At 56.4% G+C, this 24,342-nt stretch overlaps 12 protein-coding genes across 12 annotated transcripts; 6 read left to right on the top strand and 6 right to left on the bottom strand.

Moving 5' to 3' along the window:
• Nucleotides 1-62: 62 nt before the first annotated feature.
• On the top strand, nucleotides 63-748 carry MKK02DRAFT_32655 (uncharacterized protein; the record flags this gene model as incomplete). The annotated part of the gene is made up of 2 exons (XM_053088550.1): nucleotides 63-177; nucleotides 309-748. The coding sequence occupies 2 exons, from the start codon at nucleotides 63-65 to the stop codon at nucleotides 746-748; spliced, it is 555 nt and encodes a 184-aa protein (XP_052944947.1).
• Nucleotides 749-949: 201 nt separating this feature from the next.
• Nucleotides 950-3,401, bottom strand: MKK02DRAFT_26742 (DNA polymerase alpha subunit B N-terminal-domain-containing protein; the record flags this gene model as incomplete). Its single annotated transcript, XM_053087251.1, has 8 exons — nucleotides 950-1,135; nucleotides 1,190-1,531; nucleotides 1,580-1,804; nucleotides 1,852-2,046; nucleotides 2,091-2,628; nucleotides 2,679-2,939; nucleotides 2,986-3,268; nucleotides 3,314-3,401. The coding sequence occupies 8 exons, from the start codon at nucleotides 3,399-3,401 to the stop codon at nucleotides 950-952; spliced, it is 2,118 nt and encodes a 705-aa protein (XP_052944946.1).
• Nucleotides 3,402-3,549: 148 nt separating this feature from the next.
• On the bottom strand, nucleotides 3,550-5,123 carry MKK02DRAFT_27111 (uncharacterized protein; the record flags this gene model as incomplete). The annotated part of the gene is made up of 7 exons (XM_053087306.1): nucleotides 3,550-3,725; nucleotides 3,763-3,884; nucleotides 3,936-3,968; nucleotides 4,015-4,084; nucleotides 4,128-4,290; nucleotides 4,335-4,738; nucleotides 4,784-5,123. 7 exons carry the CDS (start codon nucleotides 5,121-5,123, stop codon nucleotides 3,550-3,552), a joined length of 1,308 nt encoding a protein of 435 aa, XP_052944945.1.
• A 181-nt stretch (nucleotides 5,124-5,304) lies between these two features.
• MKK02DRAFT_43845 (Mss4-like protein) lies at nucleotides 5,305-6,084 on the bottom strand (the record flags this gene model as incomplete). The annotated part of the gene is made up of 6 exons (XM_053092638.1): nucleotides 5,305-5,316; nucleotides 5,370-5,429; nucleotides 5,477-5,665; nucleotides 5,723-5,832; nucleotides 5,882-5,955; nucleotides 6,026-6,084. The coding sequence occupies 6 exons, from the start codon at nucleotides 6,082-6,084 to the stop codon at nucleotides 5,305-5,307; spliced, it is 504 nt and encodes a 167-aa protein (XP_052944944.1).
• Nucleotides 6,085-6,493: 409 nt separating this feature from the next.
• On the top strand, nucleotides 6,494-8,844 carry MKK02DRAFT_43844 (mitochondrial protein Pet127-domain-containing protein; the record flags this gene model as incomplete). The annotated part of the gene is made up of 12 exons (XM_053092637.1): nucleotides 6,494-6,620; nucleotides 6,666-6,794; nucleotides 6,847-6,913; nucleotides 6,958-7,090; nucleotides 7,145-7,241; nucleotides 7,288-7,337; nucleotides 7,373-7,627; nucleotides 7,677-7,897; nucleotides 7,942-8,028; nucleotides 8,076-8,193; nucleotides 8,246-8,426; nucleotides 8,507-8,844. 12 exons carry the CDS (start codon nucleotides 6,494-6,496, stop codon nucleotides 8,842-8,844), a joined length of 1,803 nt encoding a protein of 600 aa, XP_052944943.1.
• Nucleotides 8,845-9,154: 310 nt separating this feature from the next.
• MKK02DRAFT_43843 (uncharacterized protein) lies at nucleotides 9,155-12,168 on the top strand (the record flags this gene model as incomplete). Its single annotated transcript, XM_053092636.1, has 12 exons — nucleotides 9,155-9,216; nucleotides 9,357-9,571; nucleotides 9,622-10,061; nucleotides 10,110-10,518; nucleotides 10,562-10,710; nucleotides 10,758-10,855; nucleotides 10,891-10,933; nucleotides 10,979-11,067; nucleotides 11,112-11,371; nucleotides 11,422-11,442; nucleotides 11,499-11,634; nucleotides 11,682-12,168. 12 exons carry the CDS (start codon nucleotides 9,155-9,157, stop codon nucleotides 12,166-12,168), a joined length of 2,409 nt encoding a protein of 802 aa, XP_052944942.1.
• A 605-nt stretch (nucleotides 12,169-12,773) lies between these two features.
• On the top strand, nucleotides 12,774-14,431 carry MKK02DRAFT_32652 (uncharacterized protein; the record flags this gene model as incomplete). The annotated part of the gene is made up of 4 exons (XM_053088549.1): nucleotides 12,774-13,053; nucleotides 13,105-13,284; nucleotides 13,333-13,517; nucleotides 13,553-14,431. The coding sequence occupies 4 exons, from the start codon at nucleotides 12,774-12,776 to the stop codon at nucleotides 14,429-14,431; spliced, it is 1,524 nt and encodes a 507-aa protein (XP_052944941.1).
• Nucleotides 14,432-14,643: 212 nt separating this feature from the next.
• On the bottom strand, nucleotides 14,644-16,047 carry MKK02DRAFT_43841 (CRAL-TRIO domain-containing protein; the record flags this gene model as incomplete). The annotated part of the gene is made up of 8 exons (XM_053092635.1): nucleotides 14,644-14,787; nucleotides 14,868-15,089; nucleotides 15,149-15,209; nucleotides 15,267-15,313; nucleotides 15,372-15,485; nucleotides 15,577-15,689; nucleotides 15,735-15,765; nucleotides 15,832-16,047. The coding sequence occupies 8 exons, from the start codon at nucleotides 16,045-16,047 to the stop codon at nucleotides 14,644-14,646; spliced, it is 948 nt and encodes a 315-aa protein (XP_052944940.1).
• A 262-nt stretch (nucleotides 16,048-16,309) lies between these two features.
• MKK02DRAFT_32651 (uncharacterized protein) lies at nucleotides 16,310-17,678 on the bottom strand (the record flags this gene model as incomplete). Its single annotated transcript, XM_053088548.1, is given in 6 exon segments — nucleotides 16,310-16,453; nucleotides 16,510-16,731; nucleotides 16,751-16,942; nucleotides 17,009-17,122; nucleotides 17,193-17,369; nucleotides 17,463-17,678. 6 exon segments carry the CDS (start codon nucleotides 17,676-17,678, stop codon nucleotides 16,310-16,312), a joined length of 1,065 nt encoding a protein of 354 aa, XP_052944939.1.
• Nucleotides 17,679-17,921: 243 nt separating this feature from the next.
• On the top strand, nucleotides 17,922-19,855 carry MKK02DRAFT_32650 (uncharacterized protein; the record flags this gene model as incomplete). Its single annotated transcript, XM_053088547.1, has 9 exons — nucleotides 17,922-18,090; nucleotides 18,143-18,270; nucleotides 18,347-18,459; nucleotides 18,522-18,638; nucleotides 18,702-18,873; nucleotides 18,921-18,998; nucleotides 19,052-19,137; nucleotides 19,186-19,341; nucleotides 19,387-19,855. The coding sequence occupies 9 exons, from the start codon at nucleotides 17,922-17,924 to the stop codon at nucleotides 19,853-19,855; spliced, it is 1,488 nt and encodes a 495-aa protein (XP_052944938.1).
• Nucleotides 19,856-20,024: 169 nt separating this feature from the next.
• On the bottom strand, nucleotides 20,025-20,648 carry MKK02DRAFT_43838 (histidine phosphotransferase; the record flags this gene model as incomplete). Its single annotated transcript, XM_053092634.1, has 3 exons — nucleotides 20,025-20,292; nucleotides 20,342-20,517; nucleotides 20,568-20,648. 3 exons carry the CDS (start codon nucleotides 20,646-20,648, stop codon nucleotides 20,025-20,027), a joined length of 525 nt encoding a protein of 174 aa, XP_052944937.1.
• A 354-nt stretch (nucleotides 20,649-21,002) lies between these two features.
• MKK02DRAFT_25663 (COG4 transport protein-domain-containing protein) lies at nucleotides 21,003-24,062 on the top strand (the record flags this gene model as incomplete). Its single annotated transcript, XM_053087070.1, has 12 exons — nucleotides 21,003-21,473; nucleotides 21,522-21,647; nucleotides 21,695-21,926; nucleotides 21,970-22,175; nucleotides 22,217-22,586; nucleotides 22,669-22,832; nucleotides 22,875-23,144; nucleotides 23,189-23,353; nucleotides 23,400-23,579; nucleotides 23,632-23,733; nucleotides 23,788-23,919; nucleotides 23,970-24,062. The coding sequence occupies 12 exons, from the start codon at nucleotides 21,003-21,005 to the stop codon at nucleotides 24,060-24,062; spliced, it is 2,511 nt and encodes an 836-aa protein (XP_052944936.1).
• Nucleotides 24,063-24,342: the final 280 nt, after the last annotated feature.

The raw sequence follows: 24,342 nt of genomic DNA, 5'->3' as shown, positions 1-24,342 counted from the left end.
CCTACTCCGACTATCCATATAGTCTCTCGTCCAAGATCTGTGGCGAAATACCATCGTCGAACATGCCAGCGAGTCGCCACGCCCGGAGCCGCAATGTGAGACCCCTCTTTCGGATCCGCCTACTGAAACATGGCGGATCCGCCCCTCACCATAGCGCAGAGAACGACTCGAGCGACCGTCAGCCTGTATAGTATAGATACCAACTCCTACATGAAAAGTCAGCTACTCACCTCAACTTACACCAGCCTTCCTTGCCCCTGGCCTCCCCTTGATTCCCCAAAAGCAGTCTAATATGACTTCATCACCAGCCACAAGGGGTTCTCCGGTCTCCTCCCCCACCCTCACCCAGACTACACCCCCTCGTGACCTATCCAACTGGTACCTTGGCCTCCATTCCGGTACTCGGTGCATCGCCACCTCCCAAGCCGACGTCCGCGTATCCAAGGACGGCCACCCTGTCCCAGTCTACCTTTGCCCCCCTTCCGGCACCCATCCTATCTGCAAAGTATGGGAGACGATCGTCACATCCTCCATCATCCCTATCGCGGATCGACTGGGCGTTCCTTTTACCTGTATTGTTCTCATCTGTATCGCTCGTCCCTCGGGCGAAGTAGGCGAGACGGAGAAGGAAGACGCAGAGGAGCGTTGGCCGCCCATCATCTGGGTGGCTGTCAAGCCCGGGTGGTCTGATAGATCTCCGTCCGGGAGGTTCGTAGAGGAGGTGATGGAAGTCCTGTGGAAGTCCTGAGACCTCTGGACCTGGGGGAGTTTCATGTTGAGGTGCATACGGGATAGTACCAAGCCTGCATGTCTCGTGGTAAGTCTTCATTAACGCGCTCCCGGTGACGGCTGACGTTTATAGTAGCCGGCTGTTTCGAATATTAGAGGTGACAGTAGGGTGTCGTTAGTAGGGGGAGGAGTGGGAGGGTGTTATGTATACCGTTACATGCTATATCTTCCAGATCTCCGCCCTTGCCCGTTCAAATACCCCATGTTCCAGCTGCTCTTCGCCATCCTCCGCCGGTGCCTCGAGCATGTCCCGATCCATGGCGTGTACTGAGATTTTGGCAAATGTGCCGGCTGTGCGAGCCCGACTGAGAAATGCGGGATTGACGACCAGAGTGGAGTCGACCACCTGTCCATCAGCTCCACTTCCTCTTGATGACTATGCGGAAAAGAAGGGGCCTACTTTGGAGAAGTGCTTAAGCTTGCTAGGAAGGATAAGCAGATCGGGAGCCGTATCATCCAGCCTCAACAGCTTCTGATGCGTCACGTCCAGATTCACCTCTCCCGCCATATTCTCAGGAACAGGGAAGAGGGGGTAGAAGCTCCGCTGGCCCAGTACGTGACGGACGAGACTCGCCATAGCGTCCTTGGTCACCGGTGACGCCGAGGGCGGCTGCGGGTCCGCTTCTTCCACGCGCTGTGTGACCTCTTGGGAACGGAGGTGGAAGAGGATATCGGCAGTGGTGATGGCGATGGATATTTCGTTAATTTCCAGGGTGCAGGGATTGGGTAGGCAAGAGACTCTCTGGCTGTGTCAACCTCTGCGACAGGGTAAGGGCGTAGATGAGCTCACAGGGGGTAGCCCGAAGGCCTCTTTGTCTAGTGCGGCCTGGGGAAGGGCGACGTGCTGGCTGATGATGTCCCTAATGCTGGGGACGAGAATGATCCGGGTGGCGGGCGAAGCCAATGACAAACGCTCGAGGCGGGTGCTAATCTCGGACCGGAAGATATCGGTGACACTGCGAGTGATGGATCCAGAGACAATCATGGGGTGATGAGCATCAACGAATGGCCCGAGCTGGACGAAATTAGCTTGCTTCAAATAGACCTCAGACCTCGGCTCACCAGTATCAGAACATCCGGGCGTTCCCTCTCTGCTACATCCAACAGAGCCTGTAATGGCTCATAAGACAGATCATCGTCCAGGCTGAAAGGTCCCGCAGCGACTGTGAGATTGACAGGCTCTCCCCTCGTCTTATCGCCATGCTGGAATTTGAGCAGATCCTTCTTATCCGTCCGGTTCATGTAGCTGGGTTGTGCCTGTGCATCAGCACCCCCCTCCACCACTTGACGAGACGACGCACCACAACGACCTCTTCCACGGCAAAGAAGCCGCCTCCCCCATTCTTCCCTTTGACGCAGACCAGGCAGCCAGGGAAGACTCCAAACGTCTTGACGCCTGGTGGCCCGCCCTTCATGATCACCTCGCCAGGCGGAAATCTCAGCGCGATCCGCTTTCCCGAGCCGAGTAATCGGGATGATTCCAAAAACAAGCTCGACGCGGACGCCTTGGTCGTGTCCGTGGGCGGAGCGAGAATGCGCCCGACCGTATAGATTGCTTCGTCCGATACGAAATGGGGATCTCCGAGTTCCTCCAGGCCGTAATCTGCACGAATGTTGTCGCCAAAGGTGTCGATCTGCTCGTCGAGCGCTTCGGACCGCTGGGAGACCTTCTCGAACATGTAACGATAGTTCCAGTCTTGAGGGTCTTCTAACGTGCGAAGTATGGTCCGAGGTCTGCCGCTTGGGCGGTTGGGAACTGAGGCGGGTAGGTGAGGATTGAGGGTTTCGACGAGCGAGTGAGGCTGATGCCGGTTGCGAAAGGATTGAGGGCCATCGCCGCTGTGACTGATTGTCAGCTCGTCGCTCCGCATGTGAGGTCGTAAGGTTACCCTGGGGATGCCTCGTCGGCGGAAACTGGACTGGACAGGGGACTGGCGATGTTCGACCGCGCCAGAGGTGTCTGGAGGGAGGAAGCTGAGGTGTTCAGGCTAGGGCGATACTGGCTCGCGCTTGGACCGCTCGGACCCCCATTTGTCGGTCTCGACGGCGTCGCAAAGGAGGTGTCGAACTGAGCCGACTTGGGCAGCATGGGCGAGCCGTTCCGAGCTGCACTAGGAGAAGGCGATGCTACTCCAGACAATGAGCTCAGCCTACCTCGTCAGCTCTCCCACCCTTATCCCAGGTGAATGAACTCACAGGCCGCCCAAATCACCATGCCCATTCCGTCCCCTCTTGACGCCCACCGATCCCTTCACTTCGCCTCCCCTCGGCACCGCCACCCCCGACATCGCCGATGTACTGCTCGATACCGCCTGCGCTTGCTGTTCCCGCGCAACCTCGGTCCGGAGCTGTCGCGCCACCGGGAGCGTGAGGACGGACATCTTAGCCCGAAGTCCCGATGGACGAGACATCAGGAATGCCTCATATTTGAAGAAGAGGTCGGCGGGAGTCAGGTTGTATAGCCGCAGCATGGCCAGGCCTGCTAATCAGCGTCGAGACAGGGGTTAAGGGTATAGAGGCTCACATTCGGCCATGACGTCCTCGTGGTCCTCTACTGCGCTGTGGAAATGGTCCACGAGCTCTGCGCGGAGCTTCTTGTCGTCGGCTGACATGGCTGCTGTACGTGTATGATGTAGTAGGTGGTGATAGAGGTGGATGAGAAACGCAAGAAAGAACGCGACCCAAAATCTCGCTACCGTAACGGACGGACGCGACGCGACGAGGTCCGTGTGCAACAACAAAAGTATAGCTTGCCGGGGCCTATGAACCAGGACGCATCTCCCCATTTCGCTTCAGACCAGGCGGGTACACCTGCCGGGCATTGACATTGATCCTCCCCGTAGCTATCCACCGCTTCGCCGCTTTCATGCTCGAATTGTCCGTCTCATCCGGGTCAAAATGGCTCGGCAGCGTTCCTTCCAGTACTCTCGGGACGCCTGCCTCGTCAGCCACTTCTCTCTGCTATCGGCTTACCATGATACCGCTGCCGCCCCGACCCGCTCATCAGTATCACATCTCCCGAGCGGAGTATTATCGGCCTTGGGGCGACATCGCGCGAGTCCGAGCCGAGGAGGAAGACGGCGGCGTGGCCGAGACTGATCGAGGGTCAGCTTTATCCAGCCAGATGTGTGAGGCTAGCAGCTCACGAGATGGAGCTGAGTGGGCGATATGGGTCCAGTCTGGATCATCAGCTCGTGGACCGGCGGAGGGGCAATGTCAGCTCACTCGGCGCGATCGACATGCCCCATCATCGTATCTTTCATCTGGTAAAAGTTGACGATACCTGTGTCGGGCACTATCTCATCAGCTCAGGCGCATTTGATCTGCGTCAGACCTACCATAGTCTTCTGCCCATCTCGCAGCGCCTGTTCTCTCCATCTCGACATCACTGCAGACCTCCCGCCAGTCCACCTCCCGTATCATGTCGCGACACTGAGTAGCCAGCTCGGAAGGGAAGGGGATAGCAGCGGCCGGATCGAGGTCATACATCTTGGTTGTCCACTATCTTCATCAGCACAACCCTTCCCTCGGGACGGGACACTCACCTTGTATACCAGACCCAGATTCGTCCATCTCAGATCCCCCATCAAGCCCTCAGCGGTCTTAGGCACCAGCCCCTCGGCCGGTAAGTCCCCCTTCCAAGCTTTCTGCCTGTTCAGAATCTCTTCCACGCCTAGATCCTGCCCTGCCTGTCCTTCGAGTGCTTGTTGGCCATCACGACTAGCCGCTGCAGCTCGGACTTCGTCCTGTTCGGACGAGGTGAGACCGTCAAAGATTGGATAGATGAGCTCTGATGAGCCGGATTCGTACCGCTCGAACAGGTCCGGAGGGAGATTGTAGTGTGTCGACAGAGATAGCGGGTTCGGTGGGCGGGTATACTTCGATAGAGAGGCTTCGAGGAGGTCGAGCTGCTGCTGCTGGTTCAGATAGCCGGGTATGAGGATACATCCTGGCTATCAGCCATGCTGTTCATCGCCTTTAGTCAACAACTCACCGTCCGCAACGACATATCCCTTCTTTCCACTCGACAGCCGGATGGACCTCACACTCCCTTGCATGATATCACCAGGCCTCTCCCCCAGAGCCCTGGCCTTGCCTTTGGCGCGCCGCCTCGCGGATGGGTCCATCTCAGCTGCATCGTTCTCAGGGGACCACCATCCCGCTAACCAAAGCAGGTCATCTTCCACCTTTTCCGGCCTGGAGTGGTCGACGACCGGGTACTTGCGAAGCGAGGGTAGTCGGCCTTTGATAGCGCGGTTCTTGAAGTGCTTCTCGACCTGACGAAATGGTGTCAGAGTGATGTTTGGCGTCCATGAAGAAGATTGGGAAGACATGGGTGGAGGTGAAGGAAAGGGGCGAATTTTGACAGCGTTTCACGGTGGTCACCTGATCAATTGGTACGACGCTTCAAGCTGAGCTGTTTGGATCCTTGGATGAACGGTACAAATGCATCTATGAATAACCCGGGTAGTAAGATGCATGCTAAACAGAGAGGACCAGGAAATGAGGCGACATCTAGATCTTCATCTAAAAAGGATCAGCTGCTGCCAAGACAATAGAGCTGGCAGTAGCAGACTCACCTCCTTGAGCCCGTCCTTCCAGAAGGTGAAGTATGGGGTTGTGCCGTCCTCACGGTAGTTCTGCCGAGTCAGCTCTAGGGTCAAACCCCACGGAAGCTGTAGCTCACCAGCAGCGCGACCATCCCATCGGGGTTCATGCTCTCTCCGACGTAGAACTCGTAGTCCTTGAAGTTTGCGACGACCTTCTTGGCAAAGGTCTGCGCTCCCTTCTCGAACGCGGCGACTCGGTCGGGGTTGTTCTCCTGGAGGTGGGTCTTGACGGCCTTCATGTAGCCCTTCAAGTAGGTGAGGTATGACTAGTGGCTCAGCTGCGGCTCCCGGGCAAATGGCGCAGCACTGCAGCTGATACACACCTTCTTGTCAAACTGAGTAGATTGCAAACGCATAGAGTGGACAACGTTGTTGACCTGGGTCGCACCGTTCTCGAGGGCCTCCTCCATCTCCTCAGCTGAGGGGTTTCCTCCTGAACAGCGTCAGCTGTACATCAGATGTCCATGATACCCTCGACGCACCGATATCGACATCTCCCTCCTTGACGACAATCATGGTGCAATCCACCTCGTACGCAATGTCATCGACCTCCTTCCTGAGACCGCATCAGCAACGTGCACGGCTTCCCCCTTTCCTGGGGCTACTCGAGCCCCTGGCGGACATACAGGTCGTACGCGTCCGAGAGCATCTCATCCTGGGTGACAATGTCGATGTAGAGAAGCATTTTGGCGGGTGATTAGTGGGGTCTTAGGTGTGTATGAGCTGTATAGGTGTTTGGAGAGAGATACAATAGAGGCGGGGAAAAAAGTCTATCAACCGTGCCTGAGCAGGGGGTATTAGAGTGTAATGGGGTTTATTGGATTTATCCCAAGCCACCCTCCACCCAGAGGTCCGCCGTCTTCGCGATTGATCTTTTGAGGCGCTACATCTCTATCTATACGACCTATATACACCGACTAATCGTCATGTCGCCATCACCCATCTCTATCGTCCGGAGTCTACCTCATCATCTATGGCAGAAATTACCACCAACAGCGACCAGGCGACGGTCTGCAGCCAGAGTCGCGAGCGATCGGCCGACGTCTGTACGACCTTCGTCAACAAACACGAAACATCCTGGAGACCGCTCGCACATGCCGCTTGCACTCCCGATCTCCAAGTCTATGAAGCAGCCTACCTTGCAGCGCGCACGGAGGAGGCAGATGGCTACCCTGTCTGGGGAAGATAAAGAGTTTACATCATTCACCCATACGGTTGAAGGTGTGTCATGGCCCGCTGCTATCGGAGGCGAAGCTGAAGCAGTAGATGGGATAGCAGTCGACGGTCTCGGAGAGGTTGAACCAGTAGAGATTGAAGGGATCCCCGAAGAAGAATACGTACCTCCTGTTGAGCATTCATCCGGGAGGCTCACTCCGAGTCAATGTCGGATTCAGCGTACGTCCGATCGGCTTTTTATCTACCCATCAAGTCGTGCCTGATTAGACAGGTGTACAGCCCGAACGACGGGCGAAGATCGCCACTCTGCGCAAATCACTCCAGAAAGTACTGTTCAAGTGAGTGGACTGGTTCTTCTTGTTCGCAGATTGCTGACACCTAGTCCTGGTGTGCACTTCATTCGGGATCCTCGAACGGGACATCGTAACTTTGAATTCAGCTTGGAAGACGTACCGTCCAAGGACGACTTTGCGTACCATCGCTGCCCATCTTACATCTCGCCATCCAAAGACGCTGTGAGTGTTCGGCTTCAGATCGGATGCTTTCGATGAAGCCAAACTGATCGCTAGAGCCTCGCCCGTTTAGCTGAGCAAAACGGAGCTCACTTTATCGGCTCGACATCCTCTTTGACTCAATCTCTCAGCAACTTTTACTTTGCACTTAGCGGTGAGCTCTTCCGCTGCGCATGGTGTTGTTCTCGCTGATCTTGCAGGCGGGAAAGGCATCAACCTATCTACAATCAGCATGGACTTCCAGGACAACGTAAGCCTGACCTTTTGTTCTGAAGCTGACTTCAGCGATCCGACTTTACAGCCGGCGCCTCACTCGCCGCTTCCATCATCCTTCGACCTATATCTGACCATCCCGGTGTCTACGCGATTGACAGCGACAAGTCGCACGACGTCGAGAATGTCCTTTCTGATATTGGACGAGTCCTAGAGAAGGTGCTTACGAGCGAGGATCAGGACTTTCAGCGGTTTCTGAAATCCGCACCCGAGTCGGCTGTCCCGGAGAAGGAGAGGACAGCGCCAGAGGCATACAGCTACTGCAAAGTGAGCCAATTGCGCTGGATGAGATCCGATTGCAAGAACTGATGATCAGTCCGGCTCGATGCTCATGCGCTCCCAACTCGATTGTTGGGATCGTCGTCTTCCCGGATCAGGCGTATTTGATATCAAAACCCGAGCTTGTCACCCCATCCGCCACGATCGAGCGAATTACGAGGCGAATAGCGTGTATGATATATCTACAGATCGAGGGAAAGGGGCCACTTTTGAGCGGGAATTATATGACCTGGCAAGATCGGGAATGTTGAAGTATACGTAAGTCATCATCCGATAAGTGGAGCTGCGGCTGACGGCACCAGTATGCAAGCGAGGATCGGAGGCATGGATGGCATACTTTGCGCCTTCCACAATACCAAGCGCCTGATGGGGTTCCAATATCTCCCTCTGTAGGTGGCGTCCGATGGCTTGGACCGGACATGGCTGATGTTGACAGTGCTGAGATGGACGAGATACTTTTTGGCTCGTCCGATATTGGCGATATGGCCTTTCGGTACTCTGTTTCCCTTTTCGAAGCTACCCTCAAACACATCACCAGCAAGATATCGGACGAGGTACGGCTTGCGGCGCATTGCAGACGACAAGGTGCATGAGCTGATATTCCAGCCTGTAGCAGTCATTATTCGGCACACCTACGGTACAGCCAATAGCGTCGATGTCGCCTTTCATCCGCTCGGAAAGCCCGAAGAGACCCATGGTCTACGGGTAGCTATCCTCAATGTTGTCAACCAGGAAAGCGTAGTCGGGGAATTAGTGATTGACCCAGAGCTGAACCCTAAACGGGATTGTGAGTCCCCCTATCTCCCTCTTCACCCCAATGGTTCCCTCTTGAACACGATCGACAAGTGTGCAGAGCTAACAGCTCAGGGGTCGTCAAGTATCGCCTCAACTCGCTAAGCGCCAAATCAACAATCAAACTTCTCTCGTCCACCCAAAAGATATTCGACTCGATGGCGGTCCTTAGCGTACCCGAGGGAAAGACGGTGGAAGAGATGACTGCTGCATCTGCCGCGTCGGGTGGGGCGGAGATGACGGATACGGGAGATGCGAGGGGGCAGGTACAGTGGAAGAAGGCGGATGGGTATATTCTTGGGATACGAAGGGAGGCGAAGAAGATTGGCGCCGAGTATGAGGCGAGGAAGAAGGGGTGGAGGAGGATTTGGGCGGCGGCTAGGGTGATCAAGGAGGAGGAAGGTACGGCTTAGGGCATGTATCTGGTGCGAATGATATCAATTATGTCTTGGCGAGTCTCTAGGTTGGAAGACGCCGAGGGCTGTGCACCGAAGGCGATACCCGCAGCAAGCAACAGCTACTAGAGAGCTTGTTGACATTCGGAGATACTGGTCAAACTCCGCAAAAATCGCCGGAGAATAAGGCCGAACAAGGTTCAGAGCCAAAGCTTGGTAAGATCCATACTCAAGGGACCGCATCGGGAGTCATCACCTCTCATTCATACATCTCATTGCTATCTCCCTGCTGCATCTTGTTCAGAACTACTTGCCGACGCTGGAAACCATGGCCGCAGTAGACGATGTCCCGCGCGTTTTGGCGAGAAATAACGCCTGTCATCAGTGCAGGTACGTTCTTTGCCGGCCCTTCCGCCGTATTTGTCACGATGACGAAGTGCCTCGCGCGGCCCTTCACAGCCATATGCTGAATCTCTCAGAAAAAGAAAGCTTCGGTGCGATGCCAACAGACCGCGCTGTGGACACTGCAGCAAACCGCGAGTCCGGGGCGCAGCGGCCCATGCGCCGCCTGAAGAATGCACGTGGGATCCTGCAAAGCTCGAGGGGGAGCCTTCGTCCTCTACGTCCGCGGGGACGGGGGTGAGGCGGAACAGGTCCGAGTCGGACGACCAGGATGGGGAGGGGAGTATGAGCGGTGCAGGGAGAGGGAAGAAGAATAAGCTGGACGTGCTGGAGTCTAGGCTTTGTGAGTCCTTTCTCGACGACGTCTCAAGGGACATTAGCTGATAGACTTAGCTGCGTTCGAGAGTGTTGTGCGGCCTGGGAACCCAGACAGCGGGATACGGAGCACGCGGCCTATGGTGGCGCCCAGCGCGAGCTCGAGTGTCACTGACGTCAACCGGTGGACGACTTTGGCTTCCAGACCATTACTGCCCGCTCGACCGCTCGGCGCGCCTGCGCCTGCTACCTCGGCCGGTCCGACCCCTTTCCTCGCTCCCGAACTTCCCTATGATGACCTAGAGTGGGGAGCGAATGACCCGTATGCGGGTCTCGGCGAGCCGTCCGACGCGACAGCACTGGTCTGGCCGGACTGGCCCAGAGATTTGCCGAGCTTCCAGGTGGTCCAGCACGCTGCGGGGGTCTTCTTCGACAAGATCCCCACGCTACCCAAGATGCTTCACCGAGCTACATTCTTGGCTCAGTTACAACTCCCGCCTTCTCACTATGCCTTCCCCGTAAGTCCGCTTCTCTAGCAGGAACTCCCCAGGCTGACCGGCAACTAGTGTCCTGCGCTCCTCCATGCCATCCTCGCCATTACCGCCAACCACATGTCCGAGGCCGCTCTCGCCTCCTCAGCCTACTTCCCCGTCGGCACCCCACACGGCGCATTCGAGCACCCCACGCGCGACCTCGACCCCGAGCAAGAACCGGCCCGCATCCTCGGCTTTGGCGCCGGATGGCGGTACTACGCCTCGGAATCCCCGGTGGCCAAGTTCCAACTCTGGCACCGGCGAAAAGCGTACGAGAGCTGTCCGGTCTTTTTCGATCGGGGCGAGAAGTTGCTGCAGTGCGTACAGGCTCATATCATCGCCACGGCGGTAGATCAGTATAATGCTTGGTGGGTCGATCTGTGGATGGAGGCGGGGGCGTGTCTGAGGATGACGGTGCCGCTGGGGTTGAACGAGAGCAAGAGTGAGTGTAACTAGCATCGTGTGGGTTGAAGCTGATGGTATAGATGTACATCCGGACTCGCTAGGTCTGACGATGAGCAAGGAGCTGCTCCGGCCTGCAGTGACGCCGCAGGAGCATGATGAGCGGGTGAGGACGTGGTGGATGGCGTACATGCTCGAGAGGAGTACATCTTTTGCAACAACCTGGCCAGCTGTGAGCACCACCTGATCCTGAGGACAGACATCGGGCTGAAGACGCAGTCACTGGATGACGACGATATCACTATCGAGCTGCCCATTCTCCAACAGGCCTTTGATGCGGTCATCGGTGGCGGTGTCAAAGGGATTCAGTCCTTACAGTAAGCGTTCTCCAAGAGGCAAGGCTGACCCGCAGTGCGCCTGACTTTTACTCGGTCTACCCTCCGGAGCATGCCGACGTGAGTTGTCTTGAACGCACGAGGCGACAACAGCTGACATGCCAGAGCTTGAACGTCTTGATCAAAGCGCACAAGCTGCAAGGCGAGGTGGGGCGATTCTTTAGGCGGTACTCGAAAGGCCCGCACAGCACCAAGTGGATCCCTCGGACTATACCGCAAGACAAGGCTGATTCAGCAGGGCGTACGCTGCGGATCCAGCCCTCCACACCCTCCTATCCAAATTCTCGACTCTCCGCATGTCATGCCCCTCTCACCTCAGGCGGCCGACGCAGCTCTTGAACGGCTCGGTCGACGTCGATCTCGTCGCGGCGACGATGATCACTCATGCGGGCTCCGTCACGCTCGCGGAACCGCTTATTACGGTTGATAGCTGGACGCATGATATTTCCAGGATGTGTCTGACCGCCATCCGGTCCGTGTTGTCGATTCTGTACGATAGTAAGTTGTCCCATGAACGACAGACGTCGAGGGGTCAGCTGACGATATAGTCACTGCCACCAGCTTTGACCGTGAGCTATAATATCCAGACTGGTGATCAGAGGAGAGGCTTGAGCTAACCCAACAGTGACGCTGCTACCTCCAACAGTGCCTTGGGCATGGACAATGTCTGCTCGTTGCTTGTTGCGCTTCATCACTGCTGCGGGCGAAGCGGGAGATGTAGTGTCAGTTCAAGTCTTCAGCTCTGAGGTTGAGGTGTTCCGGTAAGTACTTAGCTTCACTTGATTTTTCAAGCAGCGCTGACAAGCAGTCTTGCACTCCGGCGATACGGCGAGCGCTACCCTATCGGCCACAAACACCTCGTCCTCATCGACAGCCTCATTGACCGGAGCCGCCCCCTCAACGGACCCATGTGCCACGAGGACGACGCGTTCCAGGCAGTCACCATCTCGGCCATCGGAACCAACAGCGGCGGATCCACGCGGACTACGCCGAGCTTCACCGTCCTCCATACCCCACCTGGCCACTCCTGCGTCGCCGCCGACATGTCCATGTCTACTTCAGCGTCGACAAGCGGGGTCGGGGCCGGTAGCAACGGCCTCAGTTCTGGTCTGGCCGCGGCTATGCCCAACACGATCGACAACATCGCCATGGCCTTTTCGGCGGACAACCCATCCGGAACAACAGGGTACTCTGGGTTTGACGTTTCATCCTTTTCTTTCGATTTTGATGCGCTTTCGGACATGTTTGCGAGCACAGAGACGGTATTCAATGGGTCAGACTTTATACTCAAGTAGGGAAGGATGCATACCGTCCCGTAGTACCGACGTCACGTAGCTGTGAGCGTCGGACATTGTCGGGCCGGTTCGGTGAATGTTCGGTAAAGAAAAGGATGTGCCGTAAAAGTAGGTCAGGGCGGTGTTTGAGTTGAGATCTCTTCCCGCCTTGTCTCGAAAGACTGATCAGCGCTCCACTCACGTCAAGCGGCAGCTGGCGGGCAGTCACCCTGCAGGTGCTGCGAGTCAGCACAAAGAGGCACAGAAGAGGGCAGAAGAGGGGCATGGCATGGCATCAGAGGCGGCTATTGTTATCGTATCGTTCCAGCGTTTCGACATTACTCCGCCACCACTAGCTGTTCCTCGCAGATCATTCTAGCGTTGAACTCTAGTCTGTACTATATCCCGAGGACGAAGAGAGTCCGACGCATAATCGCAGATACCGCAGAAGCTTGGCGATCGAGCCGCTTCATTACAACCCATCTCATCTCATCTCCGTATTCGCAGTGGGGCCGCTGTTGCACGTGCAGCTCTCCATCTTTCGTCTGCTCGACTGTTCTTCGCCATCGTATTGCTCGCCATCTTTCCCCCCCAATCCACCCACTCCTTTCGGCCAGCCGTCCAGGATGAGATTCCCTATCCACGCATTACGGCGGAAATCCGTCGTCCCCGCCTCCATCACTCCCCCCCACCCCGCCCCCGCTTCCCCACCACTCAACCCCGCCCGCGATACCTCGGCGCCTGCATACGATGGCGAATTACCCATCTCGACCGCGCGGCCAGCGCAGAACGTGTCACTCAAGATGAAGGATATGGTGCGGGAGGACTGGGCGTCGACCAAGATCTTTCTGAGGACGATGGACTGGAAAGTGGTGCTCAGGGCGATGGTACGGCGGTATCTCTGGAGTGAGTCTAAAATCCCACTTGTTCATGATAGACGGGGCTGATAGGGTGCAGAGTGGTACGCTATAGCCGCGGTGGCCATCACGCTCACGGTCCTCATCACGACGCAACATGATGCGGTGGTCAAGTTCTGTGCGCCAGTGGCACATACTATCCGAGGTTGGCCTGGAGGTTGGCTTATCCCCCTCGCTTTGCTTATCATCGTCTCTTATCCCCCGCTTGTCGGGCACGAAAGTGAGTCTGCTTGTCCCGGCGGGATGACGGTCCGAGCTGACCGCTTAGTCATCGGGATCTTGATCGGTCTGGTCTGGGGCATGGGCCAGGGCTTTGCCATCCTCGCCGCTGGAACCTTTATTGGCGAGATCCTCCTCTGGTTCAGCTTCAAATGGTGCTGCACCAACGCGGCGGCTAAGTTTGAGAAGAAGAACAGACTTTACTGGTCCCTCACCCAACTCATTCGGGAGAAGGTACGTCCCCCGTCCTCGACATAGCTGACGTCCAGACTTTCATGTTTGTCCTCATCCTTCGATTCTCAGCCATCCCCGGACACATCGTGACGGCCGTCTCTGCCTCCGCGGGCGCCAACTACTGGTCTTACCTCGCTGCGGCGTTCCTTACCCTCCCCAAGCAATTCACCATCGTCTACCTCGGCGAGGCGTTCGGGCACAAGGAGCAAAAGCACCAAATCATCTCCACCGCGACCCTGCTTTTGACGATCGTCGTCACGGGTATCGCGGCCGTTTACGTCTACTACCAAATGCGGCTGGTATGGAAGCGGCGCGAGCTGGAGTTGCCGACAACACTGGGCGTGCCGATGGTGGAGAATCCGACATGGGCGGATGTCGTCGAGGCGGAGAAGCGGGAAGAGGAGATGAAGGAGAACAAGGATGGCGTGGAGGGGATATACCTCCCTTCTCTGGATGCCAAGAAGCCATGGCTCGCCGCCAACGCAGCGAGGGCATGGTCGGTCCCCCACCATATGACCGAGGCGGAAATGCGGGAGTTCAGGGAGGAGATGGACGGCTCGCAGCCTATCCCTTCGGTCAAAGTGGACGAGGTACCCCGCTTCACATCCTCCTTCGACATTTCGCGTACGGGCACACCACTACCCCGGCCCCGGTCGAGCCTCCACCTGGAGATCGCGCCTGATACCCCTGGCGCGTCCGGGCCTACATCGCCTATCAGGGGAGATCGGAACTCGACACGTCGTCGCTCGGCTGATCTCGGACGACCAGACTCGGGGGCGGGCGGCAGAGCACAAGCGGACGAGGCGGACGCGTATGCGTACAATCGCGGAGGAAGGCGGCCGGACTTTGGGAGGATGCGAGGCGAGTCAAGAGCGGCATTGTTGGGTCCGCCCAAGGATGAGACGTCCAAGTAGTGCGAGACAGTGGGTCCCGTAGAGGGTCTGGCGAGGGGTCGTTGTCGGGATATCTAGTTTGAGGGGTATTTGTAGGTCAGTCTGTTGTGCGATTCATACTAGGGGTATCGTCGGGAGAGGAGATGTCGGAGTATTGTCATAGTTCGTTGATATGCGTGCGGGTATATGCAGATTGTAACAGGCCATGCTATCTAATCATCTAGTCTACGTGTCTACTCGGGGGCGACCTTGAACAGCCTCTCTCCTCGCCCGACTTGAGGCTCGCCTAGCGCTCTCCACCGTCTCAGCTGATCTTCCCGCCGTTCCTTACATGCGTCTATCATAGTGGACCAGTAAGACTGGTGGTCATATGGCGACTGCCCGTCAGTCCCTCGTCGGATATCCACATGTCCCCTTGATTCCCCTTGATTCCCCTTGATGGATACACGTAGCTCACCTCAAGATCCCCTCCGCACTCCTTCAACAACTCTCCCGGATCTACCTCTCCCGACGCTACTATATCCTCCCCGAACCGCACCTTCTTCTTTGTATTCGCATCGACGAACGGCCACATGAGGTTCACGAATGCCTTGACGACCCAGGGCATAGCGAGGAAGTGCGACGTGTGGAGCTTTTCGGGATAGTATTCGGAGAGGATGTGTAGGGTTTCGCGGGCGACCTGGAGTATCAGCGGGATTCGGGCAGAGTGCCATTCCGGGATTTAGCAAGAGAGCTCACTGATATGCTTGTGGGTTGACCGGACCGCTTGCCTATGAAGCTGAAGACGACCATTGTGTCGCTGTATCATCAGTCACACCTCCCGACGGGCGGCAGTCTGTGAGGCAGTAACGCGTACCCGACTCCGCCAGTCATCAGATCTGCAGCCCGCTCGAGCATGAAGATCTATTTTATCAGCTATGCCTCTTCCCGAGAGAGTCAGATAGGGAGGCTGAAGGCTCACAGCATGTATAGCTCGCCGTCTTTCAACCGGCGTAGTATTCCTATTCGGGAAGAAGTATATTATAGGCCGACTGTGTTTCGTGTAGCCAAGGACGATATTCTTGCCTGTCGTGGCCTATTGTGTCAATTACGAGGCTCTAAGGTAGCGAGCTGATCAGTGCCCCCTTGTCCACAAAGACTAGGTAGCTCGGGCGGAGGCAGCTCACCTCTGGTTCACAGCTATCGGACATCGCTTGGAGATCCTCAACATTCTCCGTGCGGCGCCATATGAGCGTCTTCTCCAGTCGGGCAATCGCGGCCGTCACGTCTCCCTTCACAGCTATCCTATCAGCGGGTACTCGTCTCGGTGTTGTACAAGACGGACCAAGCAGGAAACGGAGGATCCCTTCTCTCGACTGGAACCATCAGCGCACGTTTACCTCGACACCTGGGTCAAACCACAGCGAAGTGAAAAGACTTACCAAGAATATCATCTCCCTCTCCGACAAAGGCGCCCTCGCTTCCGCGTCCCCCTCTGGGCCAGAAGTAACAGGCAGGTCATACCCCTCCTCGCTAAAGTGCGCGATGATCTCAAGGACCTTTTGCTCCGTCTCTTCCGACTGCACCTGCGGTGATGCCGAGCTTGAAACGGCGCGAGGTGCCAGTAGCCTCTTGACTATATCCGCAGACGACGACATCCCGCCTGTCACGTCGCGATGCAGCTGTGGTGCAGATTGTCTAGGTCAAGTAGGTGGATAAGGTGGATGACCTTTTGATCCGGTCAAGCCGAAAGATGCTCGCAGCCCCGTTACGGCATGCGTTTCAGCCGTACCCCGGCCAGGTTCAACGTTCACATGTTCACAGCTGATAGAGTGGGCTGCGCGGCTGGAGCGTGTCATTCGGAACAAGGAGCGTGAATATAAATCATAGCTCATAAGCCACATCTAGCAATCTAGTCGTCTACTCCGGTGCTACTTTGAACAAGCGCTCCTCCCTCCCGACCTGGGGCTCCCCTAGCGCCCGCCACCGCCGCATTTGGTCCTCTCTGCGCTCTTTACCCACCTCCAGCATCGTCGACCAGTATGTCTCGTGATCGTAGGGCAGCTCAATGATCAGCTCTTACCTTCTGACTCAGGCTACGCTCGTCCGATGTCACTCACGTCCAGCTCTCCCCCGCACTCCCTGAGAAGCTCCCCTGGCTCCACATCTCCCGCCCCAACAATGTCCGTCTCGAAGTTGACTTTCTGCTTAGTCTTGGCGTCGACGAAGGGCCACACGAGATTAACGAAGGCCCGGACAATCCAGTGCATACCGAGAAAGTGGGACGTGTGGAGCGTTTCGGGGTAGTACTCGGAGAGGATGTGCATTGTCTCGCGAGCGTTCTAGTGGGCGGCCAGTCACCTGCGGAGCGAACAAATGGGAAGAGCGCTTACGGTTAGACTCTCGGATGGACCCTTTCGCTTCCTCTGAAGCTAAAGATGACCATGGTGTCGCTTGTGCGTCAGCTCCATGCGTTGTCGCTACTGCCCTGGCCCGCAGCGCTGACCCAATTCCGCCGGTCATAAGGTCAGATGCTCGCTCGATCATGAAGATCTGAATGGTCAGGTATCACTCGCATCCTCGTGTGGAGCTCAGAAGACGTCCATCAAGCGGACCCACATTATGTATGCTCTTTCGTTCCTCGACCGGCGTCGTATTTCTATTCGGAAAGAAGTAAATGATGGGTCTGTTCTGCTTCGTGAAACCCATGATGATGTTCTGGCCTGTCGCCGCCTGAGGTATCAGTATCAGCTCAGCTAATCCTCAGGCGCAGTCCTGCAGGTTGCAGTAAACGATAACTCACTTGCGCTTTGCAATCATTAGCCATCGCCTGGATATCCTCGACATTCTCGGTTCTGCGCCAAAGAAGTGTCTTTTCCATGCGGGCAATCGCGAGCGAGACGTCTCCTTTAGCAGCTACACAATCGGCTTCCAGTAGCTCCCAGCCAGTAATGAGAGATGATTCGGACCAAATAGGAATCTGATGATCCCATCACGTGACTAGGCACGTCAGCTTAGTCATGTCGCTTGCAAGTTGCGCGCCCCAGCTGCAATCGCGAGCCGAAGAGCTCACGAGGTAGATCAGTTCGCGCTCTGACAGCGGCGTGCCTGCCTCCTCCGCCCTCGCTCTTATGGAAGTAGGCAGGCCATGCCCCTCTCTGCTGAAATGGGCAATGATCTCGAGAACCTTGCGTTCGATGTCGTCCGCAAGCGTCTGGGGCGGAGAGGGCGAAGCGGCGGCTCGTGGAGTGAGTAAACGCTTATACGTGTGTGCAGCTGACATTCTCATTTCGGGCTGCTTGTAGTACTCTCAGATGGCTGCCAGAGCTGTGAGTGCGGCAAGAAGGTATATACGAAGAGAACTTTGTGATCGCCCACGATGCGTCGATGCATCGCGGAGCTTTCGTGACCTGATACTCATTACGTCATCGCCGTGTTTCAAAGTTTAACGCGCCGAAAAGAGAAGCGGTGCCGAACTCCGCGCCTCACCTGTGCTTCTGTACATCATCCTCATCGAGCCATCATATAAGCCATGTCTCTGCGCGACCAGAGCTGCTACACTCTCATCTTACAGCCATCAGCGACGGATCAGGCCGTCGTGGAGCTAGTAGAAGTTGAAGGTGTCAAGCGGGAGACGAGGTATGCGCGGGTCAAGGAGAAAGGGTTGGATGACGCAGAGATATACACTGCGGGGATATACGGTATGCTTGCCACCTTATTCGGAGACTATGACGGTGGAAGCTGAAGCGGTAGACTATCTGACAGGCGCGAAGCTCGCTTCCACAGGATATAGGGCTGAGAAGGGCGCCAAGCAACGGCGGCTACAGCTGCACGGGCCAGACGAGGAGGTATCGTTCGAGCATACAGGCAAGCTGAGCTTTGTGAGTCTACAATCGCATCAGCTACCCACTTCATGTAGACTCCATGTGCATACTGAATGATAGCTGATCCTGTCAGGAGTGGACCTTTACTTTCGGTGGTAACAAGTTCCGGTGGAACAAGGAGATTTACGGGAAAGACTATATCTGCTCCCTGGACCGTAAACCTGATCCCAAGGTGGAAATATGCTTGTGAGGTTTTCTCCTCTCTACCAGTTCTTAAAGTGCTACATGAGAGCAAGCTGACTGTTCAGAGCTCGAAGTCCGGACAAGAATGAACCGGGCCGGGTCCAGATTCTGCACTACAATATCGAACGGTTCCCAAATGAAATTACGGATCTGCGCGGATTGGAGACGCTTCTGGTGACCACGTACGTATCCGCGGCCTAAGCTGTCGTCTCTGAGGATAGTGGAGCTCGGTTGACGATAGACAGATTCATGTCTTTCGTTGATGCATTGGACGAACGGACTCCCCGTCCTCCTCCCTCTGCCCTCAACAAAACAGTCTCGCCGAGCGCATCGGCCTCGAGCGTTCCACTATCTGCGCTGGGTCAGGGAAAGGCTGTGGCTTCGACAACAGTAGTCACCGAGGATGATTTTGAAGTAGTACGTCGGTCGAAGTGGCCGTCATGGGGAGTTGGACTGATCATCAGGAGGACAGCAATGAGATCCGTGTAGGGCGGTCTAGCGATGTGGATGATAGGATAGCCAGGGCTGTGGGGTTATTACTGGTGAGCTATAAAGCTCCGTATGAGGTTTCAGTCTTCACAGCTGATTCGCACAGGATCCGGCAATACTGTTCGTCATCATCCGTACTAAGGAGCCGTCTGCTGCTCAGCGGGCTTTAGAGGTTGCGCTGGGCGTGACGAGGTGAGAATTTCCACCCTTACTAAGTCGGGACCATGGCTCATGATGCAGATTCCGGCATCGAGAGGGGTTGAGCGATCTACACCAGTATGTCGTGGAACAGGCCGAGCCAGAACCTACCGCCGGCCCATCTTCAGTGGCTCCACTCGTCAAAGGGCCGAAGGTGATCAAGCTGGATGATCCCCAGCCGCAAGCCCCACAACCAAAGTAAGTCTGTCTTGATATCCACGGTGAAGCCCAGCTGATCAGGAGGAGACCGTTGCAACCCGCCACGGCACTCAACATCGCCATTTACCTCTCGACAATACAGCTGCCGGATCTTGTTCCGAAGAGTAAACCATCCGCGACTGGGTCAGCCCCTCGACCGGCCAAAGATACCACAAAGCCGACCGCCGGACCATCAGGTAGTGCCGCTAAGCCGGCGGCTTCTCTCTCGAAGCCGGCCAAGCAGAGTATGCCCTCTTCGACGAGCGCAGCGCCCCTGCCAGCACGTATACCCTCCAACCCTGTCAGGCCTAGCGCCCCACCTGCTCAGCCTGCCAAGCCAATACTTGCCAGACCAGCAGCGGCCTCGATCCGTCCACCGCCACCACCGGCAAACAGGCCCATTTCTCCCCAGCCGCCCCCTCGACCCGCCCCGCCAGCGCCTGCCGTTACCGGGGATGGGAAGGGAAAGGACGAGTCGGTGATGAAGAAGCTGATAGCGATGAGTAGGCGTTGAGGATCATCTAGGAGGATGTCATGTTGAGAAATGTCCCGCTTCGGTCGCAAGACCACATCCATGCAAAAGCGCCGATGAGACATATCTGCTATTGCTACACAGTATCCCTCTTGGACTTCTTCTTTCTCCCTTCTTCTCGTCCGAAAAGTCGTCACCACCCGAATAACCCTTACTCGTCATCCTCCTCGTCCTCCTCGTACAGTCCCTGCAGATACGCCTTGCCCAGCCGATATTCCTTGATACAGATCAAGAACTGGTCCGAAATCCGCTTGAGCGCTTCGGGTTCCGTCAAGTCCTCGCCAGCCTCCTCGTCCCGCTTGTTTCCGTAGTGCTGTATCTTTTCGCACGCGTCTTGGACCTTGATGATGCCCAGTGCGGCGGACGAGCCTTTGAGGAAATGTCCGAGCGAAGAGAGTTTGACAAGTTCCTTCTTTGCCCTGTGGGTCAGCTGGATCTTGAGCCTTGAACGAGAGGGATGATACGCACAAGGCATCCTCAAGCTGCTTGAATGTCTGCTCTGCCTGCTCAAAGAATCCCCAGACAATCCCCCTACTGAACGCATTTGGCTCCTCGTCGCCTGATCCATCATCGTCCTCCTCGTCCATATCCCGGATCTGCTGAAAGACCTCGAGATCAATCACGCCTTCGGCCGATGTGGGCGACTGTTTGTCAGCCTGAGTTTGTCGTCAAGTGATGTGTGTAGTCAGCTCACCGGTACCTTCTCTGCGAGGAGCGCATCAACGTCGACAGGTGTGGCAGCCGAGCTGGAGGCTTCGGGCTTTGTTTCGGACATTATGTGTCAGGTGAAGGTATGAAGGGGATGGAGGAGCGAGGCTTGGGTCGGGACTCGAGGAGGTCCGAGCGGTGCAGCTGATCAAAGGAGGGTCGATGTGTTGATTCCTCGGTGTTGCCAGGGCGCGCGGAGAGGATGTGCGCGGAAGGTATGAGAGGGCTAAGCCTGAGTGGCTTGCTGGTAGAGGATGATGGGAGAAGATAGAAGCTTTGTTGAGGACGGACTTTGTGGCGTCGACGTCGTTACGATCGTCCACTGGAACGGATGACGTAAGCCTCTAGACCAGCCACACCTATAGCTATAGCTGCCCACAGCAAGTAGCTGTGCGTTCACCAATAGAACCTACCCACCGAGATGTCTACTGTCCAGGCTACCAGCCCGTTGGCTGCTCTGCCAGCTCAGAACGAGTTACCCGACGTCCGCACTCTTACCACTCCCGAGGAAATCTCGGCCCGACTGGCCCTTATCGCGCGACGCGAGTCCGACCTCACTCTCGCGCTCAATGCGCTCATCTCTGATCGGAGCCGCATCGATTCCGCCCTCTCGCGACTGAGAATCATCGGGTCACATGTCAGCCGACTCGCTGTTGAGGTGGACGGCGGTGGGGGTCCGTCAAGCGGGATCATGCCGCCATTTGGGGCGTCGACGCGGGGGCTGGGTCTGCAAGATGGGGAAGGGGAGCAAGGGGCAGAGGGGCTCGTGGAGAGGATACGAAGGGTGTGGGAGACAAGTGAGAGGGTCGGAGGGAAGGTGCGGAGGCTGGATACGGAGATTGGAAGGGTCAAGGAGGCGGTGGATATCGTAACGGAGGTGATGGAGCTCAAGGTGAGCTGAAGAGTTCTGTTCGGGCAGAGGGTACAGCTGACCTGTCAGAATGCGCTCCAGACTTGCTCAGCGGCCATCGAGAAGGAAGACTGGGAGTCTGCTGCTCGAGCTTGCAAGCGAGCCATGTCGATCCGCGCAGACGTGATAGAAGGCGGGTATGCTGGGACCGTCGTGGTCAGTCACAGGGCCGCATTGCTTTGAGGCAAGAGCTGATCTTGCAGCCAACACCACAGCAATCTCTACCACCGCCTCAAATCCTGGACCAGCTTCGAGATACCCTCCTTCACACGTTCCGAACCGAATTCGACGCCGCAGCAGCGCGGAGAGACCAGCAGGCTGTCTCGCGCTTCTTCCGCCTTTGGCCGGGAGTGGATGCAGAGGAGGAAGGGCTGGAGGCGTATGGCGACTTTGTGGTCGGGCTGGTCAAGGCGAGAAACGCGGCAGCGGGGAAGCGTAAGCATTTCACGGCGCATGCGGTGGACAAGCTGACTGGCAGCTTCTTCGCCGATGTACTACCTCACACAGCTCACTTCCCTGCTGGAAGCTATCGCGCATATCATTGACCAACATCAGCCAGTTGTAGAAAAGTACTATGGCGTAGGGCGGATGCGCAAGGTTGTCAGGCGGTTAGTGGAGGAGAGCGATCGCGTGCTGCGAGGTCTCGTCGAAGGATGGGAAGAGGAACGGCGAGTCGGCAGACTGGTAAGTACCCCTCATTTCGCCTCTTCGTTGCTAACCACTAGATATCGGAAACGAAGCAAACCAAATTCCCACTCCTCACTACCCCTTCCCTGCTCCCACCACTATATCCATCTCTCGCTATATCCACCACGACAGGGCCCCAACTCTCTGTATCCGCTATAGCCAATAGCGCCAGCTCACATCTTGGCAATATCTCCTCCGCCACTTCGCTGCTACAGCAGTATGCTCAGGGCGGGGCCAGCGGATCGAAGCGGCTCCCGGCGGAACGCGCCAGCACGCCTCAGCAGGTGGCCGAGGAGGAGCCGAATGGGCCGGACCCCAAGGATGTGGATAAGGTCCTGGGGGAGCTCGTGGCGCTTGGAGGGCGATGGGCGCTGTTTAGGCGATTTGTCAATGGGCGACTTGCCGTGAGTGACTGCGAAGATCTAGGCGATTATAGCAAGCTGACAGGGCTAGGAAGATGCGCAGGAGGGACTCGCAGTATCTCCCGGAGCGCAACTTCTTGACGAATCATCACAACCTATCCCAAGCCCGTCGCCTAAGCTGGCAGCCGGTGAGGTCCTAGAACAATCTGGCAGCCACAAGGCCATCCAAAATCTGCTTCGGGTCTACTATGAGCCCCTCGAGCTCTGGTTCTTGCGGATCAGCATCGAAAAGGTGAGCGCTTCCTTGATCCTGGCGGAGCAGAGCTGATCCCAGGCGCACTGCCTCGACTCTCCCGATACTTCCGCCGAACCCATCGTCTCGTCCCTCGTGGACGATACATTCTACCTAATCAAGCTCGTCCTCAATCGTATCCTCTCGTGTGGCTCGGTCGGGACATTACGGTCGATGCGGCAAAAGCTGGGCGAGGTGATTGAGCGCGACTTTAATGGGATCATCAAGAGGCGGATGGAGGCTGTGTATGCGGGTCAGGCGGTCTCGGAGCGGGAGAAGGACAAGGCGCGGGATCAGCGGTCGGCTTTTGTTGTGAGTCGACTCTGAGGCGACGGGGTGCAGCGGCTGATGTTCAGATCTACTTGAACAATTTGGACGTGTCTGCCGACTATATGGACCGCCTCATCCTCAATGCGCAGGATACAATCACGAATGTGTTTCTCGAGGAGGAGATGGAGGATGTCAAGGCGGAGCTGAAGAGTTTGGGCAACACATCGAGCGACTTCAGAAGTACAGCCAGAGTGAGTGTCACGATGTCCTTTTGCGTGGATCGTGCTGACAGCTCAGAATGGACTTGAACAGCTCTTTAATCAGCTCACGAGACCAAAACTTCGGGCCCTGCTGGACGAGTGCTACAGAGATACGTCATACCTCCTGGACGATGACGACTATGCCGAGGCGGAAGAGCTCGATATAGTGCGGAAGCGGTTCCAGCGGGCATGGGAGGGTCTCGTCGATGGGTACAAGGTGGGTCTGGCTATCCTGCAGAACACAATGCCGGCTGGAGCTGACATCTCAGGGCGTCCTGACGGACCACAATTATCAGATACTCTTCAATCTCACGGTGGAGACGCTAGTGAGACCATGGGAGAAGATGGTGATCGGTATGGAATTCACCGAGGTATGTCCGCTAGATGTTCACTGGTCTCGTGCGAAGCCACAGCTGACACTACAGCTCGGTGCGATCAGGTACGATCGCGATATTCGCGGGATTGCGAACTATCTTTCGACGCAGACGAACTTTGGAGGCGTCCGGGAGAAGTTTACGCGATTGCAGCAGATCGGGACGGTATTGAACATGGACCAGGTGAGTTGTTCGATATCTAGGGCACGGGAGACAACGAGCTGACTTTGTAGGAGGAAGATCCGGAGGAGTTCTACTCGAATTCGGGAATACCATGGCGCATCAGCAAAGCCGAGTACAACGCCGTACTGCAACAGCGGCAGTAGAATTGGGATCCATAGGATCTACTCCGCGATGCAATGTCTTGTACGGCCAAACACATATAAGATATTCGACCGCTACTCGGCTTGACTGTCATCTGTGCTCGCGCTCCCCGGTCCATCCGCTGCGCTCGCCGCTCTTGTCCGCCGGGATACCCCCTTCTATCTTGACGATGATATCTCTCTTGCCATCTCCGGCTTCTTGAGGTCCCAGCAGGGCACCGACAGACCCTCTTCCGTCATTCTCGGCAGCCAGTACACCGGCACTGGACCGGCTTTGAGTACA

This window comes from Dioszegia hungarica, assembly GCF_025882075.1.
Source record: "Dioszegia hungarica strain PDD-24b-2 chromosome Unknown MKK02contig_8, whole genome shotgun sequence".
Classification (NCBI taxonomy): Eukaryota; Fungi; Basidiomycota; class Tremellomycetes; order Tremellales; family Bulleribasidiaceae; genus Dioszegia; species Dioszegia hungarica.
This window is presented reverse-complemented; position numbering and strand designations above follow the sequence as displayed.